The sequence below is a fragment of the Muscardinus avellanarius genome (genome assembly GCF_963383645.1).
Source record: "Muscardinus avellanarius genome assembly, chromosome: 11".
Lineage (NCBI taxonomy): Eukaryota > Metazoa > Chordata > Mammalia > Rodentia > Gliridae > Muscardinus > Muscardinus avellanarius.
The window spans coordinates 70,673,771-70,697,474 of record NC_137797.1 but is presented as its reverse complement, the minus strand read 5'-3'; the positions used below and the strand labels follow the sequence as shown (position 1 = coordinate 70,697,474).

At 42.6% G+C, this 23,704-nt stretch overlaps 1 protein-coding gene across 1 annotated transcript in view; it reads right to left on the bottom strand.

Moving 5' to 3' along the window:
- FAM186A (family with sequence similarity 186 member A) overlaps positions 1-23,704 on the bottom strand; it is a gene marked incomplete at both ends in the record, with an annotated part of 81,616 nt that overhangs the window by 16,016 nt on the left and 41,896 nt on the right. Inside the window, 2 exons of the mRNA XM_080704891.1 lie at positions 11,100-11,260; positions 14,420-14,532. Of these exons, the coding sequence (XP_080561017.1) occupies positions 11,100-11,260; positions 14,420-14,532 (274 nt within the window). The remainder of the gene's footprint in view (positions 1-11,099; positions 11,261-14,419; positions 14,533-23,704) is intronic.

The window sequence follows — 23,704 nt, the reverse complement described above, 5'->3', positions numbered from 1 at the left end:
GGGATTACAAGCGTGCGCCACCACGCCCGGCTTGTTCTATCTTTTGACACAGGGTCTCGCTGAGTTACAAAAGGCCTCACTGCGTAGCTGAGGCTGCCCGCGAGCCACGAACCTCCCGTCTCAGCCTCCCGAATGCTGCGATTATGAGTGTGCGCCGCCACGCCCGGCTTTTACTGTGGTTCTTGTTTCTGTGATTTTTTTCCTAATAGGGACTTTGAGTGGACACTGATGTTTTTGTTGTTATTGTTATTCATATTTGAGTATGTTGGATTTTTCTGGCCCAGCTTTTAACAGATCTTTTCGAGAAAATGGAGATGGTATTGAGGGTCTTTCCTGGATTTATAGCTCAAGAGCGCCCTCTTCTGTTGTTATGTTGAAGAGTTTTCTTAGTTAATGGTGTGCTTTTCTTTTTATGTAATTATGTGATTCTGTATTTATATAATTGTGTGTGTATGTATGTATGTATGTATGTATGTATGTATGTATGTATTTACTTATTTATTGTGGTTCTTGGGATTGAACCCACAGGCATCTACCTCTTAGTTGAATTCCCAGCCATATTTTTTTTTATTTTTTATTTGGAAACAGGGTCTTACTAAGTTGTGGAGGACCTAAGTAGCTGAGGCTGAGGCTGGCCTCCAACCTGAGATCCTCCTGTCTTTTTTTTTCGGGCCTGGGGATGGAACCCAGGGGCATTCAACCTCCGAGTTACACCCGCTGCCCTATTTTTTATTCTTTATTTTGAAACCGGGTCTCACTGAGTTGCAGAGGGCCTTACTAAGTAGCTGAGGCTGTCCGCGAACAGTGATCAGCCTCCCAAATGCTGGGATTACAAGCGTGACCCACCATGCCTGGCTATGGGGTTCTTTTCTTGTTTTTATTTATTTATTTTATTTATTTATGTGGGGGGTACTGGAGGGGCTTTTCTACCTCCGGGTTATACTCACAGACTTATTTTATTTTATTTTGGTGGTACTGGTGTTCCTGGAAACCCTTTTTACCTCTGGTCTACACTCCCAGGCCTATTTTCTTTTTTTTTTTTTCTTTTTTTTTGGTTTTTGTTTGTTTGTTTGTTTGTTTGTTTGTTTGTTTTTTGGTGGTACTGGGAATGGAACCCAGGGGCCTTCTACCTCCAGGCTACACTTCCAGACCTATTTTATTTATTTATTTTTCTTATTTGGAAACAGGGTCTCTTAAACCAGCTGAGGCTGGCTTTGAACCTGCTCAATCCTCCTGTCTCAGCCTCCCAAGCACAGGGATTACAAGCGTGTGCCACCACGCCCAGCTCCAGACCTATTTTCTATTTTTATTTGGAAACAGGGTCTCTTAAGCCAGCGAGGCTATCTTCGAACTTGCGCTATCCTCCTGTCTCTGCCTCCCAAGTGTGGGGCTTACAAGCATGCACCACCACTCCCGGCTCAGACCTATTTTATATTTTATTTGGAAACAGGTTCTCACTAACTTGCTGAGAGCCTCACTCAGTAGCTGAGGCTGGCTTTGAACCCGTGAGATCCTTCTGTCTCAGCCCACCAAGTGCTGGGATTACAAGCGTGCACTACCACGCTCGGCTCATTTTCTTGTATTTAAACTTCCAGATCTCTTTTTTCAGTGGGATTTGTGAGTGTGTGTGTGTGTGTGAGTGTGTGAGTGTGTGTGTGTGTGTGTGTGCATGCGCACAATGAGGATTGAAGTCATAGGTGTTCTATTTCTGAGGTAGAACCCCTAGTTTTATTTTATTAATTAATTGATTTATTTATTAATTTATTTATTTTATTGCAGTACTGGGGATGGAACCCAGGGGCATTCTACCTCTGAATTACACTATACCTTTTTTTTTTTTTTTTTTCAGTACTGAGGATGGGGTGTTGCTCGGAGATAGAATGCCTCTGGGTTCCATCCCCAGTACCAAAAAAATTAAAAAATAAAAAATAAAGAAGCCGGGCATGGTGGTGCAAGCTTGTAATCCCAGCATTTGGGAGGCTGAGACAGGAGGATCACAGTTCATGGACAGCCTCAGCTACTTAGTGGAGGCCCTTTGCAACTCAGTGAGACTCTGTTTCAAAATAATAAAAAGTTCAGTTGGGGGTGTAGCTCGGAGGTAGAATGCTCCAGGGTCAACCCCAGTACTGCAAAAATAAACAAACAAACAAACAAACAAACAAATAAGGCTGGGGATGTAGCTGAGAGCTAGAACTCCCTGGGTTCAGTCCCTAGCACCCCCCTCCAAAAAAAGAAAAAGAAAATTTCCTGAATCAAACAGATATCCTTGTACATTTTCTTCCCTGAGCATCACAGTTTTATTTTTCCATTCATATCTTTAATCCACATAAAGTTCATCTTGTATTTAGAGTATTAGAAGGATGTAACTTGATTTTTCTTCACATTACGAACCAGTTTTATCAACACAATTTCTAAACAATGTCCCTTTCTCATAAAGATGGCTTTGCCCCCGCCCGCCTTATGGTGCCATGTTGGGTTCTGTGTTTCATGATCTATTCCTGAACTTTGCGTTTGTTTACTTGTCCTTGTGTCTGTCTAGTGGTTTTTGTTTTGTTTTACAGTGTTGTGGATGAAACCTCGGCCTTGAGCATGCCTGGCAAGCTCTAAACTATATCCCCAGACCTAGGTTTTTGGTTTAATTTTTTATTTTTTGTTTTTTGGGGTGTGTGTGTGTGTGTGTGTGTGTGTGTGTGTGTGTGTGTTACTAAGGATTGAACCCAGGGATTGTGTGGTACGGAGGATTGAACTCACCTACATCCCCAGCCCTTTTTTATTTTATTATCTGGAAATAGGGTCTCAGTAAGTTTGCTGATAGCCTCACTAAATTTCTGATGCTGGCGTTGCTTCGAACTTGTGATCCCTGTTTTAGCCTCCCAAATACTGGGATTACAATTGTGCACCACCACGCCCACCTTCGTGTGTGTGTGTGTGTGTGTGTGTGTGTGTGTGTGTGTGTGTATGTGGCAGTAGGGATTGAGCATTCTACCCCAACCCTATTTTTTTAATTTATTTTGAAACAGGGTCTCAATAAATTGCTGAGGGTGTCACTAAGTTACTGAGGCTGGCTGCAAACCTGTGATCCTCCTGTGTCAGCCCCACTCCACTCAGTTGTTTGTTTGTTTGGTACTAGGGATTGAACCCAGGGCATTTTACCTCTGATCTCAAGACTCACTAAGTTTCTAAAGCTGGGCTTGAACCTGTAATCCTCCTGTTTTAGCCTCCCACATACTCAGATTTCAAGCATGCAGCACCACACACATTCCTCACATTGACTGCATATATGTGTGTGAGTGTGTGTGTGTGTGTGTGTGTGTGTGTGTGTGTATGTATGTATGTATATATATATAGCGGGTCTGGGGATGGAACCCAGGGGCATTCACCTCCCATCTACACCCCCTGCCCTATTTTTTATTCTTTATTTTGAAACAGGGTCTCCCTAATTTACGGAGGGCCTCACTAAGTAGCTGAGACTGTCCACGAACTGCAATCCTCCGGTCTCAGCCTCCCAAATGCTGGGATTACAAGGGTGCGCCACCACACCTGGATTCTAAATACATTTTTTTCTTTTTTTTTTAAATTTATTTATTTTTATTGGTGCACTGTATTCATACATCATAGTAGGATACATACTTTTGTAGACATACATGCACACTTTTCCCAGTCAGCCCCCACCCAATCCCCACCCCATTCTCTCCCTATCCCTCCCTCCCATGCTTGGCTTAGTAGTTGACATCTAGTATTATGGCAATTTATCTAAAATTAAAAATGATAATCTCACATAACAGTTTCATTTGTCTGATACCAAGCTTTTGATGACTTAAAGATAACATTTCAATATTTCTTTTTGCTTTCTTTCTTACCAGAGAATATTTTTTTTCTATTTTTTAGGTGAAACTATCATATATTTATATATTTATTTTTCAGAAAAAAATCTATCCTAATATGGAATATGGACTCTAGGTACCCAAAACGATCTTGAAAAAGAACAAAGCTAGGAGATATATATTTTCTGATTTCAAACCATATAAAGCTACAATAATTGAAACAGTGTAGTACTATTCTAAAGGCAGATATATAAACCATTGGAGTTAAATAAAAGCCTAGAGCTAAATTCTTCCCTATATTGTCAAGTTATTTTTGACAAGGTTTCCACGAACATTTGGTGGTGGAAATAATAATCTTTTAACTAAATATTGTTAAAAATAATAATTACATGGAAAAGAATAAAATTGGACCCTTACCTAATCCCATATACAAATATTAACTCAAAATAGATAATAGACCTAAATATAAATCTTAAGACTATAAACTTTTAGGAGAAAATCTGGGTCATAAAACCTCACAACATTGAAATTGGCAGTGATTTCTTGGTTATGATTTCAAAGGCACAGGCAACAGAGGAGTATACAAACTCCCTAAAAAAAAAAATTGTATATCCAAAGACAATGTACACAGAGTTAACAGTTACTAATAGAATGGGATAAAATATTTCCAAATGCTATATCTGAAGGTATATTAATATTCCAACTAGGAATCCTAAAAATTAACAACAATAAAGGCAAACAATACCCTTTAGAGATAGGTAAAAGACTAACATAAATAATGAATCTCCACAGATAACCAATCTTAGTTGTTTGTTGGATGGAAAATCTTGTTTCTCTAGTTCTGGAGTGTGTTACCTATTTCTTCTTTGTAGTTAATCTCTTTGAGTATTTTCTCTAGCTCTGGTTTTGAAGACATAAATTCCTTCAGTTTCTGTTTGTCATGGAAGCTTCTTATTTCTCCTTCTAATTTGATAGAAAGTTTTGCTGGGTAGGAAATTTTTGGCTGGAAGTTGTTTTCTTTCAGAGTTTGGAATATGTTACTCCAAGCCCTTCTGGCTCTCATAACTTGGTTTGGGAAGTCTGGAGTGATTCTAATTGGTTTGTCTCTGAATGTCACTTGGCCCTTTGCTTTTGTTGCCTTTAAGATTCTCTGCTTGGCTTCCACATTGGTCATTTTGACAATTATGTGGCGTGGGGATCCTCTTCTCCGATCCTGTCTAAAGGGAGTTCTATAAGTTTCCTGGACCTGTGTATCGACCTCTTGCTCTATGTCTGGAAAATTTTCTGCTATTACTTCCTTGAAGAGATTGTTGATCCCTTTGGTTTCACTTTCTTTTCCCTCCTCTATTCCAATTATTCTTAGGTTAGCTCTCTTAAAATGGGCCCATATTTCTTCAATATCAGATTCCTGCTGTCAGATATTTTTTTCTAGATTAGAAACTATGCGTTCATTTTTGGATTGCTCATCTTCTAAGAGCGAGATTCTGTTCTCCATGTGTTCTAATCGGTAGTTTGTGCTTTGAATTGAGGCCTTTACTTCATTAATTGCATCCTTTATCTCTTTTTGGCTCTCTCTGAGTTCTTTTCGAAGCACCTCTATTATTTCTACAGTTATTTTCCTGATTTGATCTTCTAGAAATCTCTGATTTTCAGTTTTATCGGGTTCTGATGTTGTGGGGTTGTGGGCATTTATTGCTCCAGTATTATTCCTCTTTCCCATGATTTCGGATGTTTGTGCCTTCTCTGGGTTCTTCCCTTGGGTCACTATGACTTCACTTAAGGTGCTCTGGATCTCGAGTCAGTAGTATCTCAGAGCCCACTACACCTTTACTGGGTTGTATCACAGAGTCTCTGACCCAGAGAGTCGATAGAGGCTGCTTTAGACTGTGGGGGGGTGCCAGGTTGCACGTTCTCCTATGGTGTGATATCTCTGCCACCGCCCCTCCCACACTGGATCAAGTCCCAGGGAGTACAGTACTGGGATTTCTCCTCTGTGGCCCGCAATTTGACTCACTGTTCTTGAGTACGCAGATGGAGCTGTACTGAACTCGTTGAATTCTCTGCTGCTGCCGCCGGTGGCAATATGGCGCCGCTGCTACGCCCTCGGCTGTGGGGCTGGTGTTTTTCTTCTTGGTTTTGGTTTCCACTCTGAATCCCTGCAGCGTGTGCTGAGCTCGGCCACTGGGAACTTTAGATGCTCTCTGCGCGGAGAAATCCCGCCTGGCTGTTCCGCAGTGGCTCACCTCGGCTTGCTGTAGCCGTCCCGTGAATTCGCCAGCAGTATGGCGCTGCTGCCGCCGCGTCTGCCGCGTCCTCGGGCGATAGGCCGGTTATCTCCTCTGTGGCTCTGTTCTCAGTCCGCTTTCTCTCTGGAGCCTGGTGATTTTTTGTTTCACTGGTGATGGTGTTTTCTGGCTATGAAAGGCGCTGATTTTGTGGTAATGGAGGTTTGTTGTTAGCGGGGCTCTTAAGCCCCGCTTTTCTCGGTCCAACATTTTTTAAATTTATTTGGTCATAGGAAATTGAACCTAGGGTCTACCCCTGAGATACAACCCCAGCCCTATTTTATTTTTTATTCTGTAACAGGTCTCACTAAGTTGCTGAGGCTGGCAGAAAACCTATCATCTTCTTGTCTCAGCCTCCCAAATACTGGGATTACAAGTGTGTACCACTACACCTGACATATTTCTTTTTTTCCTTTTTATTTTTCTAGGTGGAGAAACGGAAAATGGAGCCAAGTGTGGTGACCCACACTTGTAATCCCAGTACTTGGGAAGCTGAGACAGGAAGATTGCAGGTTCGAGGACAACCTCAGCAAGTAGAGAGACTCGCATCAACCTAGCAAGACCCTTTTTCAAAATAAAAATAAAATAGGGCTGAGAGGGTAGCTCAGAGGTAGAATGCCTCTGGCTTCAATCTCCAATGCCACACACACACACACACACTGAAAACTGGGATAAATGATATGAGAGAGAATGTGCAATTACTGAAGCTGTGTCCTTGAATTGAAGAAATGGGATCTAGTGGCAAGTAGAGAAACTGCTATCACCTGAGAGTCAGACAGCTCATCCGGGTAACAGGAGGAGTAGAAATACATGGATACAGTGCAGGTATGCTAACGAGATGTTGAGATGTATGTGTAGTTAATAATGATTGCTTCCAATGCAATAAAGAGATAAGTCTTAGCCAGGAATAAAGATGGAAGAGGTCTTAGATTGTTAAGGAGACAGGAGAAAATGCGAAAAGTCAGTGAGTAGATTAGAGAAATAAAGTATGTTTTCCAGGCAGCATTCTGGGGCCAAGAGAGGTTAGTGATTACTTAAAGGGAGACCAGAGCTGGGTGTGGCAGCACACCCCTGTAATTCCAGTACTTGAGAGACTGGGACAGGAAGATTGCAGGTGAGTTTTTTTTTGTTGTTGTTTGTTTGTTTTTGTGCAGTACTGGGGATTGAACCCAGGGGCATTCTACCTCCCAGTTACACCCCCAGCCCCCCCTTTTTTTAAAAAAAAAAAAAACAAGGTCTCACTAAGTTGTGAAAGACCTAAGTAGCTGAGTAGCTGAGGCTGGCTGCGAACTTGCCATCCTCCTGTCTCAGCCTCCCAAGTACTGGGATTACAACTGTGTGCCACCATGCCTGGCACAGCAGGGCGTGGTGATGATGCATGCTTGTAATCCCAATACTTGGGAGGCTGAGCCAGGAGAATCACAAGTTTGTAGACAGCCTCAGCTACTTAATGAGGCTCTCCACAATTTAGAGAGACCCTGTTTCAAAATAAGATAAAAATCGCCAGGCATGGTGGCCCACGCTTGTGATCCCAGCATTCGGGAGGCTGAGACAGAGGATCGCGGTTTGCAGACAGCCTCAGCTACTTAGCGAGGCCCTTCACAACTCAGTGAGACCCTGTTTCAAAAATAAAATGAAAAAAGAAGACTAAAAACTAGGGCTAGGGATGTAGCCCTACCCCAGGGTTTGATGAAGTGGTTGGTTGTTTTCATAATCTAGAGCAGAAGATACTCTTTTTTGAGTTGTCACAGACGTAGTATGGAAATGAAGAACTATAAGCAGTATATAAAGACAAAGAATAAAAGCCGGGCGAGGTGGCGCAGGTTTGTAATCCCTGCGCTTGAGAGACTGAGACAGGAAGATCACACAGGTTCGAAGCCAGCCTCAGCTACTTAGTAAGGCTCTCAGTAATTTAGCGAGACCCTGTTTCCAAATAAAATATAAAGCTGGGCATGGTGGCGCATGCTTGTAATTCCAGCATTCGGGAGGCTGAGACCAGAGGATCGCTGTTCGCATACAGCCTCAAGTATTTAGTGAGGCCCTCTGCTATTTAATGAGACCCTGTTTCAAAATAAAGAATAAAAAATAGGGCAGGGGGTATAGCTCGGAGGTAGAATGCCTCTGTCTGGGTTCCATTCCAAGACTCGCAAAAAAAAAAAATATATATATATATATACTATATATATATATGTCTGGGAGTATAGCCTGGAGGTAGAAAGCCCTTGGGTTCCATCCCCAGTACCACCAATAAATAAATAAATAAAAGCAAAGAACAGCCAAGTATGGCAGCATATACCTGTAATCCTAATTTCTTGGGAAGCTGAGGCAGGAGGATTTTAAATTCAAGATCAACTTCGGCAACTTAGTGAGATCTTATCTCAATATTTAAAATAAGAAAGGTCAGCCAAGCATGGTGGCACATGCTTGTAATCCCAGCATTTGGGAGGCTGAGCCAGGAGGATCACAATTCGAAGACAGCCTCGGCTACTTAGTGAGGCCCTTTGCAACTCAGTGAAACTCTGTTTCAAATAAAAAATAAAAAATAGAGCTGGAGGTGTAGCTCGGAGGTAGAATGCCCCTGGGTTCCATCCCTAGTACCTCAAAACAAAAAAAATTGTACCTCAGTGGTAAAGCACCCTTGGGTTTCATTCCCAGTACTGAAAAAAAAAAATAAAAATAAAAAAGCAAACAATAGAAAAACAATGTGTATCCATGGAAAGAAGTAAAATAGACATTTGCTAAAACATTGAAATTTACTTTTACAATAGGCATGATTTAATTTTACAGTCACTTGGGAATCTTCTTAGACCTGGGAATGAGACAAGAAAATTAATTATATTACAAAATGCTCCTAACTGTGGATTTCAAGATAAATCATAGGATAAAGGAGAGCTTCCTGAAGTCACAAACTAGCAAATTCAATATGTAACTCATCATATATATATATATATATATATATATATATATATATATATATACACATTTTTTTTTGTACTGGGGGTGGAACCCAGGGGCTTTCTACCTCCGGGCTATACTCCCAGACCTATTCTATACTTTATTTGGAAACAGGGTCTCACTAAGTAGCTGAGAGCCTCACTAAGTAGCTGATTCTGGCTTTGAACCTGTGTGATCCTCCTGTCTTGGCCACCCAAGCACTGGGATTACAAGCGTGCGCCACCACGCCCGGCCTGTAGCTCATATTTGTAAAAGTCACATTAAAGAGGCAGAATTTCTCCCATAACCAAAGTTAGAGTAGGGTAACAGCTTATTACTTATTGGACAGTATTTTTTGGGGGTACTGGGGATTGAACCCAGGGGCATTACACCTCCAAGCTATTCCTCTATTTTTCTTTCTTTGAAACAGTCTTGCTAGGTTGGTGAGAGTCTCATTACTTTGCTGGGGCTATAATGGAACCTGTGATCCTCCTGTCTCAGCCTCCAAAGTCCCAGAATTACAATTGTGCTCCACAACACCTGGCTGCCCAAGCCTTTTTTTTTTTTTTTTTTTTTTTTGCGGGTCTGGGGATGGAACCCAAGGGCATTTGACTTCTGAGCGACACCCCCTGCCCTTTTTTTTCTTTACTTTGAGAGATAGGTTCTCACTAAGTTGTAGAGTGCTTCACTAAGTAGCTGAGGCTGTCCGTGAACCGCGATCCTCCAATCTCAGCCTCCCAAGCACTGGGATTACAAGCATGCGCTACAACGCCTTTCTTTCTTTCTTTCTTTCTTTCTTTCTTTCTTTCTTTCTTTCTTTCTTTCTTTCTTTCTTTCTTTCTTTCTTTCTGTGGTGCTAAGGATTGAACCCAAGAGCATTCTACCACAGCCCCATTTTCGTTATTCTTTATTTTGAAACAGGGTCTCACTAAGTTGCAGAGGGCTCACTAAGTATCTAGGATTGGCCATGAACCCAAATCCTTCTGTCTCAGCCTCCCAAATAATGGGATTACAAGCATACACCACCACGCCCAGACTCTATTTTTTATTCTTTATTTTGAAGCAGGGTCTCATTGAGTTGCAGAGGGCCTCACTAAGTAGCTGAGGCTGGCCACAAACCTGTGATCCTCCTGTCTCAGCCTCCCAAGTAATGGGATTACAAGCATGTACCACCATGCTCAGCTCCCTTTCTATTTTTTGTTTTGAAGCAGTCTCCCTAAATTGCTGAGAATCTTGCTACATTGCTGAGGCTGGCCTTGAACCTTTGCTCCTCTTGTCTCAGCCTCCCAAATGCTGAGGTTACAGATATGTAACACCATGCTCCAGCTAGAAATTGCTTAAACATTGAGAGTGGTTATTATTTCTGGGGATGGGCTAGCCTATAGTTTCCAAATTTTCTTTTTCTTTTTCTTTTTTTTTTTTTTTTGTGAGTCTGGGGGTAGAACCCAGGGGCATTCTACCTTCGAGCTACACCCCCTGCCCTATTTTTTATTCTTTATTTTGAAACCAGGTCTCACTGAAATTGCAGAGGGCCTCACTAAGTAGCTGAGGCTATCCGCAAACCATGATCCTCTAGTCTCAGCCTCCCGAATGCTGGGATTACAAGCGTGCGCCACAACGCCTGGCTCCAAATTTTCTAATGAACATTATTTTTGTAATTGGCATAATAAATATGTATTAATTTTTTTTGTTTTTTGTTGTTTTTTTTTTTGCAGGTCTGGGAATGGAACCCAGGGGCATTCAACCTCCGAGCTACACCCCTTGCCCTATTTTTTATTCTTTATTTTGAAACAGGGTCTCACCAAGTTGGGGAGGGCCTTACTAAGTAGTTGAGGCTGTTCATGAACCATGGTCCTCTGGTCTCAGCCTCCCAAATGCTGGGATTACAAGCCTGCGCCACCACACCCGGCTCATAACCTCTGCCTTAACTTCTGATGAAAGAATGGGATCATATCTTAAAGGTCGCCCAAGAACGGGCCAACCAGGTCCATTTGACTAACTCTGCCCTCCCTATTGTAGCAACTTGGTACCTTCTGAAGATCCCTACTGGAATTACCAGAACAGCCCTCAGACCCCTATTCAAGATTTGGTAAACGTGGCATTTAAAGTTCTTAATTCCTGAGAGGGACAGGCAGAAGTGGAGCATATATTCCAGCTCTGCGGAAAGGCAGATTTGTAAGCCCTCGCCTCGGTAGCCCTCTAGACAATGAGCACCACCTAGAGGTAGAGAACAGCAATGACAACTACCTCTAAGAGCCTGCTTCAAGGGAGGCAAGGACACTGGGATAAGCACTGCCCTCAGCCATGCCCACCAACCCGACCATGCCCGGTGTGCAGCCAGGAGGGCCACTGGAGAAATGATTGCCCTTGGAAAAGCAGTGAGTCCCAGGTGCCTCAACACAGGGGTACCACCCTTCCATATCAGGCTCCGCCACTGGCCCTACTCGGCCTGGCTGAAGACTGACGGCTTCCAGACTCATCGATCCCCACCATCCTTACAGAGCCCAGGGTAACTCTCAAGGTGGTAGGTAAGCCAATCTCCTTTATGGTTGATATGGAAGCTATCTATTCTGTCATTCCACTTTTTGGGTCCCAGTTTTCCTTCTCCAATCTCAGTAGAGGGGATTGATGGTAAACCCTCTTGCCTATGGCTTATGATACAGAACAAAATTGCCCTACCTGAGGCTCAGGCCAAAGCAGTCTTTAACCTAATACATAATCCCTACACAAGCTGGGTGTGGTGGTGCACGCTTGTAATCCTAGCATTTGGGAAGCTGAGACTAGAGGATCATGGTTCACAGACAGCCTCAGCTATTTAGTGAGGACCTTTGCAACTTAGTGAGACCCTGTTCCAAAATAAAGAGTAAAACATAGGGCAGGGGTGTAGCTCGGAGGTTGAATGTCCCTGGGTTCCATCCCCAGACCTGCAAAAAAAGAAGGAAGAGGAGGAGATTAAGAGGAGGAGGAGGAATTCCCTACACATTGAGCTTATGGCACTTAAAATATTTCCTAAACCCCTTGCTTTATTCTCCCTTCCTGCAACAGCTGATTAGTAAAGTCAGTGCCTTCTGTTCTACTTGCACTGCCATTTCTCCCCAAGGAGGCCTATGTCCCCTTTTTCTCCCCACCAAATGAGAGGACATTTGCCAGGACAGGACTAGCAAATTGATTTTACTCATATGCTTTCTCATAAAAAACTAAAATATCTTCTTACCATGGTCAACACCCTAACAGGTTGGGTAGAGGCTCTCCCCTCAAAGGATGAGACAGCCAACATGGTGGCCAATGCTCTATGCTTGGACATCATCCCTTGGTTTGGAGTCCCTAATTCCTTACAGTCTGATAATGGACCAGCTTTTATTTCTAAGGTTACTCAACAGGTGGCATAGGCCCTTGGCATTTCTTGGATGCTATTTTCTTTCTTTCTTTCTTTCTTTCTTTCTTTCTTTCTTTCTTTCTTTCTTTTTTTTTTTTTTTGTGGTACTGGGGGTGGAACCCAGAGGCTTTCTACCTCCGGGCTATACTCCCAGACCATTTTATATTTTATTTGGAAACTGGGTCTCACTAAGTTGCTGAGAGCCTCACTAAGTAGCTGAGGCTGGCTTCAAACCTGTGCAATCCTCCTGTCTCAGTCTCCCAAGCGTGGGGATTACAAATGTGCGCCACTACGCCCGGTGGCCCTTGGCATTTCTTGGAAGCTCCATATTCCATATTGACCGCAGTCATCAGGAAAAACACCTCCTTCAGGAACACACTGACCGATATCTTCCCCAACCTGGGACCGAAGAAGTGGTTTCACACCCAGCAGCCAAGGCCCTTATGCTGGGAGATCAAATCCTCCTCAAGTCACTTCAACCAAAACATCTCCAACTATGGTGCACTGGGCCCTCTACAGTGATCCTCACCACACCTACTGCAGCCAAACAGCTGGGTGACCCTAACTGGCATCACCTTACTTGGATAAAAAGGGCTCCATTACAATAGCCCGATGTCAAATTCTCCTGTACAGTGTTGAGGCCCACTAAACTCCATTTTTCTCAGCATAATTCTCTTTAATGCCTTTATTTCAGCAGGCCCACCTGTTTATGTCTGGAAATTTACCATGCAGGAGACCTATTTGTCCCCTCCACAAAACCAACCACATTGGACCAACCACAAGGTGGGATCAGTGCAGTGCTCTCTCTCTCTCTCTGGATGCCAGACAGCCATAAGTATTGAACTCTCTTTCTAAATTCTGTTACTGATGCTCCTGAGTCAATAGCATTTTTTTGGTGTGTGTGTGGTACTGGGGTTGGAACCCAGGGGCTTTTCTGCTTCTGGGCTAAACTCCCAGACCTATTTTATACTTTATTTGGAATCAGGGTCTCATTAAGTTGCTGAGAGCCTCACTGAGTAGCTGAGGCTGGCTTCGAACCTGTGTGATCCTCCTGTCAGCCTCCCAAGCACAGGGATTACAAGCGTGCAACATCAAACCCGGCTCAGTAGCATGTTTTCTATTTGACCAGACTGACCCATATTGCCTAACTCAAGTATAGGCGACTCTTAGTGGCTCTCAAATCTACAATCTCCTCTTTGGCCTCCCTTCAGTGACAAATTATCTCCCTTGCTAGGGTAGCCATCCAAAATAGACAGGCTTTGGATTTACTCACTGCTGAAAAGAGTGGTATTTGTCTCTTTCTCAGGGAAAAATGTTGCTATTACATTAATGAATTTGGTCTAGTGGAGGAAAATGTCCAAATTCTGACCAGGTTAAACAAGGATCTAAAAACATGATATCTGTCCCGGGCGTGGTGGCGCACGCTTGTAATCCCCGCGCTTGGGAGGCGGAGACAGGAGGATTGCACAGGTTCGAAGCCAGCCGCGCTGGCGTAAGAGACCCTGTTTCAAAAATATAAAATAGGTCTGGGAGTGTAGCCCGGAGGTAGAAGGGCTTCCAGGAACCCCAGTACCACCAAAAAAAATTAAAAAATAAAAACAATAAAAACACGATATCGACAGTCTACCTCATATCTGGAATGGTTCCTCCTAGAGCCAGTAGCTGCTTGGCTCCTTCCCCTCCTGAGACTTATTATCATGATTTGCCTTTTCTTTTTGATAGCTCCTTGTATGCTAAAGTGTATTCAGATGTGCATTATTGGTCGGGTGTGGTGGCACACGCTTGTAATCCCAGCAATTGGGAGGCTAAGACAAGAGGATCGTGGTTCACAGCCAGCCTAAGCTACTTAGTGAGGGATTTATCAACTCAGTAAGACCCTGTTTCAAAATAAGAATAAAATATAGGGCTGGGGGTGTAGCGAGGAAGTAGAATGCCCCTGAGTTCCTTTCCCAGCAAAAAAATAAAAAATAAATAAAAAAGAAAAAGAAAAAGTGCATTACCGTGCTGTCCAGGGTTACCTTCAATCAACTTCTGCAGCAGCTTTATTACCACTTGCCCATTTCCGAATGACCAGACCTTTCCTGGCCAAGGGGCTCCTATAACAATGTCTCCTCTAACATCAGGAAGTCGTTATTGACTTGGTAGTCGACCAGTATCACCAAAAGGCTGGGATGTTAGGTCATGTCCCTCCCCTTCCCCTCATGGGCAGCTGGGACAGGAGGCAGAACCTCAAAAGCCAGAAGAGGAGATGGGACAGATTCCAGATGTTGCAAGAGGACCAGATGTTGCAGGGCAGACTCCAGATGTAGCGAGAGGACTGGCATTCCCCCGCCTTGCTAGCCCCACCCCAAGACCCTGGCTACATATATACCTTCACTTCTTCTCTGTGGCGTGACTCTGCTGACCAATAGCTCCCGCCCCAATATAGGTTCACAGACCTCAACCAGGAGCGATAGACCATTAAGAAAAGGGGCCTGGTGCCAGGCATGGTGGCGCACGCTTGTAATCCCCGCACTTGGGAGGCGGAGACAGGAGGATCACGCAGGTTCAAAGCCAGCCACGCTGGCTTAAGAGACCCTGTTTCCAAATAAAAAAAAACATTTAAAAAAATAGGTCTGGGAATGTAGCCCGGAAGCAGAAGGGCTTCCAGGAACCCCAGTACCACTAAAAAAAAAAAAAAAGGGGGGGGGGCCTGGTATCACACTCCTTTGCTGGATTTTGCCTCCTTTTTGACCCTCGACTCAATTTCAATGTTACAAGGAGGATCACGGGTTTATAGCCAACCTCATCAACTTGTGAGGCCTTCTGCAATGTAATGAGACTCTCTCTCTCTCTCTCTTTTTTTTTTTTTGCAGTTCTATCTCTTAGCCACACCCTCAGCCCTATATTTTATTCCCTTTATTTTGAAATAGGTGAGACTCTGTTTCAAAATAAATAAAGCTGGGCATGGTGGCGCACACTTGTAATCCCAGCATTTGAGAGGCTGAGACAGAGGATCGTTGTTCATGGACCAGTCTCAGCTACTACTTAGTAAGGTCCTCTGCAATTCAGTGAGACCCTGTTTCAAAAGAAAGAATAAAAAATAGGACTGGGGTTATAACTCATAGGTAGAATGCCGCTGGGTTCAATCCTCAGTAATGGAAAAAAACCCAAGACAACACTACAATTATATATTCTTGTGTGTGTGTGTGTGTGTGTGTGTGTGTGTGTGTGTGTGTGTATCTGAGAATGGAGCCAAGAGGCATTCGACCTCCAAGCTACACCCCTGCCCAATTTTTTATTCTTTATTTTGAAACAGGGCCTCACTGAATTGCAGAGGACCTTACTAAGTAGTAGCTGAGGCTGTCCGCGAACCACTATCCTCTGGTCTCAGCCTCCCAAATGCTGGGATTACAAGCGTGCGCCACCACGACCGGCTCAATTATATATTCTTATGTACATATATATGTAAACATACATATGTGTGTAGGCTTAGCTACATTGGAAATGAATGACAGCAATGATAAAGAAAACAAAAAGAGGATTGTTTTGTTATCTTGCAATATAATATTTGAAATTGAACTTAGGTTAGTTGTAAATATGTTGCAAACTTTGGAATAACCAGTACAAAGGTACAAAAAAAAAAAAAAAAGAAGTACAACTGATATGCTGGGAAAGGAGAGAAGATGGAATATAACCCTCAATTAAAACAAGATGGTTGTCATGGCACATGCTTGTTATCTCAAATATTTAGAAGGCTGAGGCAGGGGGATTTCAAGTTCAAGGGCAGACTCAGCAATTTAGCAAGACCCTGTTTTAAAATTAAAAAGGGGCCAAGGGTAGTACACACCTGTAATCCCAGTATTATGAACCTGAGACAGCAAGATCACAGGTTTGAGACCAGCCTCAGCAACTTAGTGAGACCCTGTTTCTCTCCTTCCTTCCTTCCTTCCTTTCTCCCTTCCTTTCTTCCTCTCTTTCTTTCTTTCTTTCTTTCCTTCTTTCTTTCTTCATTTTTAGTATTGGGGATGGAACCCAGCGGCATTCTACCTTCAAACTACACCCCCACCCCTATTTTTTATTCTTTATTTTTGAAAGAGAATCTCACTAAGTTGCAGAGAGCCTCACTAAGTAGCCAAGGGTGGCCTTAAACCTGCAAACCTCTGTCTCAGCCTCCCAAGTACTGGTATTACAAGTGTGTGCCACCATACCCAACTTGCAACCCTGTTTCAACATTAAAAATAAAAAGAGCTGGGGATGCAGCCCTAAGGTAGAATGTTCTTGGGTCAATCCTCAGTACCAAAATATAAAATAAAAAATAAAAAAGGAGCCAGGCAATGATGGTGCACACTCGTAATCCCAGCATTTGGGAGGCTGAGACATGCTTTTTGGGAGTCTGAGACAGAAGGATCATGGTTCGCAGACAGCCTCAGCTACTTTGTGAGGCCCTTTGCAACTCAGTGAGACCCTGTTTCAAAATAAAGAATTAAAAATAGGGCTGGAGGTATAGCTCAGAGGTAGAATGCCCCTGGGTTCTATCCCCAGTACTGCAGTAAATAAATAAATACATAAATAAATAAATAAATAAGGGCTACAGATATAGCTCAATGATAAATCACCCCTGGGTTCTATCTACAGTGTTATTAAAAATAAATAAATAAAAACACTAACAGATATGATAGACATTAATCTAACTATACCAATAATGTGTGTGAACATCAGTGATGTAGATCCGATAAGAAAAGCCAAGCCGAGCGTGGTGGCGCATGCTTGTAATCCCAGCATTCGGGAGGCTGAGACCATAAGATCACAGTTGACAGACAGCCTCAGCTACTTAGTGAGGCCCTTTGCAACTCAGTGAGACTCTGTTTCAAAATAAAAAAATAAAGCCCGGCGTGGTGGTGCACGCTTGTAATCCCCACGCTTGGGAGGCGGAGACAGGAGGATCGCGCAGGTTCGAAGCCAGCCGTGCTGGCTTAAGAGACCCTGTTTCCAAATGAAAATATAAAAAATAGTCTGGGAGCGTAGCCCGGAAGTAGAAGGGCTTCCAGGAACACCAGTACCACAATAAATAAATAAATAAATAAATAAATAAATAAATAAATAAATAAGGCTTGAGGTGTAGCTCAGAGGTCGAATGCCCCTGGGTTCCATCCTCAGACCCACAAAAAAAAAAAAGAGTAAAGCTAAAAATGGTGGCCCATTCCTGTAATCCCAGTCATAGGGAGCTGAGACAGGAGGATTACAGGTTCAAGGCCAGCCTTAGCAACTGAGTGAGGTCCTCAGCAACTTAGACCCTGTTTCAAAATAAAAATAAAATTGGGCTAAGTGTATAGCCTGGTTGTAGAATGCTTTGGGTTCAATTCCTAGTACAATAAAAAAAAAAAAAAAAAAAAAAGCTGGGCATGGTGGTGCATGCTTGTAATCCCAGCATTTGGGAGGCTGAGACAGGAGGATCAGGGTTCCCAGACAGCCTCAGCTACTTAGTGAAGCCTTTTGCAACTCAGTGAGACGCTGTTTCAAAATAATTAGCTGGGTGTGGTGGCACACGCTTGTAATCCCAGCATTTGGGAGGCTGAGACAGGATTGCACAGGTTCAAAGCCAGGCTCAGCCACTTAGTGAGGCCCTTTGCAATTCAGTGAGACCCTGTTTCAAAATAAAGAATAAAAAATAGGGCTGGGGGTGTTGCTCGGAGGTAGAATGTCCTTTAGTTCCACTCCCAATACCGCAAAAATAAATAGATAAATAAAATAATATAAATAATTTAAAAAATAGGGCTGGGGTAGCTCAGAGGTAGAATGCTCCTGGGTTTTATTTCCCAGTAAAACACACACACACACACACACACACACAGACAAGAGATTAGGCCAGGCTAGGCATTGTGGCCCATGCTTTAATCTGAGTACTTGGAAGGCTGAAATAGGAGGAATAACAGGTTTGCAGCCAGCCTGTTATTTAGTGAGGCTCTTGGCAACTTAGTGAGAATCTTTTTTTCTCTTTCTTTTCTTTTCTTTCTTTCTTTTTTTTTTTTGGTGGTACTGGGGTTCCTGGAAACCCTTCTACCTCCGGGCTACACTCCCAGAGCTTTTTATATTTTTATTTGGAAATGGGGTCTCTTAAACCAGCAAGGCTGGCTTCGAACCTACACAATCCTCCTGTCTCCACCTCCCAGGCAAGGGAATTACAAGCGTGCGCCACCACGCCTGGCCCCCCACCCTATTTTTTATTCTTTATTTTGAAACAGGGTCTCACTGAGTTGCAAAGGGCCTCACTAAGTAGCTGAGGCTGTCAGTCAACCGGGATTCTACTGTCTCAGCCTCCCAAATGCGGGATTACAAGTGTGTGCCACCACACCCAGCTCTGAGACTCTATTTCAAAATTAAAATAAAATAGGACTAGGAGTGTCATTTAGAGGTAGAATGATACCGATTTCAATCCTTAGTACTGCAAAAAAAAAAAAAAACCAAACAAACAAACAAACAAAAAAAGAGATTAGGCCAGGCATGGTGGCGCACACCTGAACCTAATACTTGAGAGTTGCTGAGACTAGAGGATCACAGGTTTGAGGCTAAACACAGCAACTTAGTGAAACCCTCAGCACTGTGTGTGTGTGTGTGTGTGTGTGTGTGTGTGTGTGTGTGTGTGTGGTATTGGGGGTGGAACCCAAGTACTTTCTACCTCTGAGCTATCCCCCTACCTCTATTTATTTATTTATTTATTTATTTATTTATTTTGGTGGTACTGGAGTTCCTGGAAGCCCTTCTACCTCTGGGATACACTCCCACGGGCTACACTCCCAGACCTATTTTTTAACTTTTTTTTTTTTTTATGTGGAAACAGGGTCTCTTAAGCCAGCGAGGCTGGCTCCAAACCAGCGCGATCCTCCTGTCTCCGCCTCCCAAGCGTGGGGATTACAAGCGTGTGCCACCACGCCCGGCCCCCCCTACCTCTATTTTATGTCTTATTTTTGAAACAGGGTCTTGCTAGGTTGCTGAGAGTTTCACTTCATTCTCAAGACTGTCCTTGAAACTGTGATCCTCCTGTCTCAGCCTTCCAAGTACTAGGTTTACAGGCACGAGCCACAATACCCAGCTTGTATGCTTTATTTCTTAATTTTCATGGTATGCATTTTGCTGTTTCCTATTACTATTCTTTTTGTTGTCTGAAATAACTTATATTTAAATTTTTTTCAATATACCTTTAGAAAAGCCAGAGAATTGGCTGGGCGTGGTGGCACACACTTGTAATCCTATTACTTGGGAAGCTGAGACAGGAGGATCGCAGGTTCAAGGATAGCCTCAGAAAATAGTGAGATTTTTATCAACCTAGTGAAATCCTGTTTCAAAATAAAAATAGGGCTGGGGGTGTAGTTTGGAGGTAAAATGCCCTTGGGTTCAATCCCCAGTGCCACACACAAAGAGGCTGGGGTTGCTGCTCAGTGGTTCTCCTGTGAACCTCTTGGGTTCTCCTGAGTTCAATCTTCAGTACCACAATAATATATAAAAAAAAAGTAAAAATAAAAATTAAAAAGGGCTGGGGAAGGGCTGGGATGTGGCTCAGTTGCAAAGCTCCTGCTTTGCAGGTGTGGCACTCTGGGTTCCATTCCCTGTTACAATGACAAAAAAAAAAAAAAAAAAAAAAAACCTTTAAAAGGGCTGGGGATATAGCTCAGAGTTAGTCTGCCCTTGGGTTCTAGCCCCATACTAAAATAAATAAATAAATAAGTGGATGGTAAGACAGCTAACAAAGCTAGAAGTGGAGTGGAGGTAAGGGAGAAATATATATATATCTTGTCCTAAGCACCATAATAATTAAGTTAATAGTTATCCCTCAGATAGTCTTAAATAAACTGGGCATGGTGGCGCTCACTTGTAATCCCAGCATTTGGGAGGCTGAGACAAGGAGGATTGCAGTTCGAGGACAGCCTCAGCTACTACTTAGTGAGGCCCTTTGCAACTCAGTGAGACCTTGTTTCAAAATAAATAAAAAGCCGGGTGTGGTGGCGCACGCTTGTAATCCCCGCGCTTGGGAGGCAGAGACAGGAGGATCGCGCAGGTTCGAAGCCAGCCGCATGCGCTGGCTTAGGAGACCCTGTTTCCAAAGAAAAAAAATGTAAAAATGGGTCTGGGAGTGTAGCCCGGAGGTAGAAGGGCTCCCAGGAAACCCAGTACCACCAAAAAAATAAATAAATAAATAAATAGATAGATACTTCCGGGAAGATGGCGACCGAGAAAAGCGGGGCTTAAGAGTCCCACTAACAACCAATCTCCATTACCACAAAAAGAGCGCCTTTCATAGCCAGAAAACACCATCACCAGAAAAACAAAAAAAACCACCAGGCTCCAGAGAGAAAGCGGACTGAGAACAGAGCTCAGGGCCACAGAGGAGACACACGCGCCCGAGGACGCGGCAGCAGCGCCATACTGCCGGCGGCAGCGGCGAACTCAACGGACGGCTACAGCAAGCCAGGTGAGCCGCTGCGGAACAGCCAGGTGGGATCTTTCGGCGCAGACAGCATTTAAAGCTCCCAGTGGCTGAGCTCAGCACACGCTGCAGGGATTCAGAGTGGAAATCAAAACCAGAGAAGAAAAAATACGCCAGCCTCATGGCTGAGGGCGTGGCAGAGGCGCCATATTGCCACCGGCAGCGGCAGCTGCAGTGAATTCACCGAGTCCAGTACAGCTACATCTGCGTACTCAAGAACAGTGAGTCAAATTGCGGGCCACAGAGGAGAAATCGCAGTATTGTGCCTCCTGGGACTTGACCCAGTGAGGGAGTGGTGGTGGCAGAGATATCACACCATAGGAGAACGTGCAACCTGGCACCCCCCATAGTTTAAAGCAGCCTCTATCGACTCCCTGGGTCGGAGACTCTGTGATACAACCCAGTAAAGGAGTAGTGGGGTCTGAGATAATACAGACTCGAGATCCAGAGCACCTTAAGTGAAGCCATAGTGACCCAAGGGAAGAACCCAGAGAAGGCACAAACCTCCGAAATCATGGGAAAGAGGAATAACACTGGAGTAATGAATGTGCACAACCCCACAACATCTGAACCTGATAAAACAGAAAATCAGAGATTTCTAGAAGATCAAATCAGGAAAATAACTGTAGAAATAATAGAGGTGCTTCGAAAAGAACTCAGAGAGAGCCAAAAAGAGATAAAGGATGCAATTAATGAAGTAAAGGCCTCAATTCAAAGCACAAACAACCGATTAGACCACATGGAGAACAGAATCTCGCTCTTAGAAGATGAGCAATCCAAAAATGAATGCATAGTTTCTAATCTAGAAAAAAATATCCAACAGCAGGAATCTGACATTGAAGAAATATGGGCCCATCTTAAGAGAGCTAACCTAAGAATAATTGGAATAGAGGAGGGAAAAGAAAGTGATACCAAAGGGATCAACAATCTCTTCAAGGAAGTAATAGCAGAAAATTTTCCAAATATAGAGCAAGAGGTTGATACACAGATCCAGGAAACTTATAGAACTCCCTTTAGACAGGATCGGAGAAGAGGATCCCCACGCCATATAATTGTCAAAATGACCAATGTGGAAGCCAAGCAGAGAATCTTAAAGGCAACAAAAACAAAGGGCCAACTGACATTCAGAGGCAAACCAATTAGAATCACTCCAGACTTCCCAAACCAAGTCATGAGAGCCAGAAGGGCTTGGAGTAACATATTCCAAACTCTGAAAGAAAACAACTTCCAGCCAAAAATTTCCTATCCAGCAAAACTTTCTATCAAATTAGATGGAGAAATAAGAAGCTTCCATGACAAACAGAAACTGAAGGAATTTATGTCTTCAAAACCAGCGCTAGAGAAAATACTCAAAGAGATTAACTACAAAGAAGAAATAGGTAACACTCACCAGAACCAGAGAAACAAGAGTTTCCATCCAACAGACAACTAAGATTGGTTATCTGTGGAGATTCATTATTTATGTTAGTCTTTTACCTATCTCTAAGTTGTATTGTTTGCCTTTATTGTTGTTAATTTTTAGGATTTCTAGTTGGAATATTAATATACCTTCAGATATAGCATTTGGAAATATTTTATCCAATTCTATTAGTAACTTTTAATTCTGTTTACATTGTCTTTGGATATACAATATTTTCTTTTATTTTTTAGGGAGTTTGTATATTCTTCTGTTGCCTGTGCCATTGAAATCATATCCGAGAAATCACTGCCAATTTCAATGTTGTGAGGTTTTATGACCCAGATTTTCTCCTAAAAGTTTATAGTCTTAAGATTTATATTTAGGTCTTTTATCTATTTTGAGTTAATACTTGTATATGGGATTAGGTAAAGGTCCAATTTTATTCTTTTCCATGTAATTATTATTTTTCAACAATATTTAGTTAAAAGATTATTATTTCCACCACCAAATGTTCGTGGAAACCTTGTCAAAAATAACTTGACAATATAGGGAAGAATTTAGCTCTAGGCTTGTATTTAACTCCAATGGTCTATATATCTGCCTTTAGAACAGTACTACACTGTTTCAATTATTGTAGCTTTATATGGTTTAAATCAGAAAATATATATCTGCTAGCTTTGTTCTTTTTCAAGATTGTTTTGGGTATCTAGAATTCATATTCCATATTAGGATAGATTTTTTTCTGAAAAATAAATATATAAATATATGATAGTTTCACCTAAAAAAACAGAAAAAAATATGCTCTAGTAAGAAAGAAAGCAAAAAGAAATATTGAAATGCTATCTTTAAATCATCAAACGCTTGGTATCAGACAAATGAAACTGTTATGTGAGATTATCATTTTTAATTTTGGATAAATTGCTATAATACTAGATGTCAACCACTAAGCCAAGCATGGGAAGGAGGGATGGGGAGAGAATGGGGTGGGGATCGGGTGGGGGCTGACTGGGCGATGTGTGCATGTATGTCTACAAAAGTTTGTATCCCACTATGATGTATGAATACAGTGCACCAATAAAATAAAATTAAAAAATAAAAAAAATAAAAAATAAAAAATAAATAAATAAATAATAAAAAATAGGGCTGGGGGTGTCGCTCGGAGGTAGAATACTCTTGGGTTCCATCCCTAGTACCACAAATAAATAAATAAATAATAAATAATAAAATAATCTTAAATAAGCCTGACATGGTGACACATGCTTATAATTTCAGTACTTGGGAGGGTAAGACAGAAGGATCATGGGTTTGCGGATCGCCTCAGCTACTTAGTGAGTCCTTTTTTCAAAATAAAGAATAAAAAATAGGGCTGGGTTGTGCTTGAGGTAGAATACCCCTGATGGTAGAATACCATCTCCAATACTT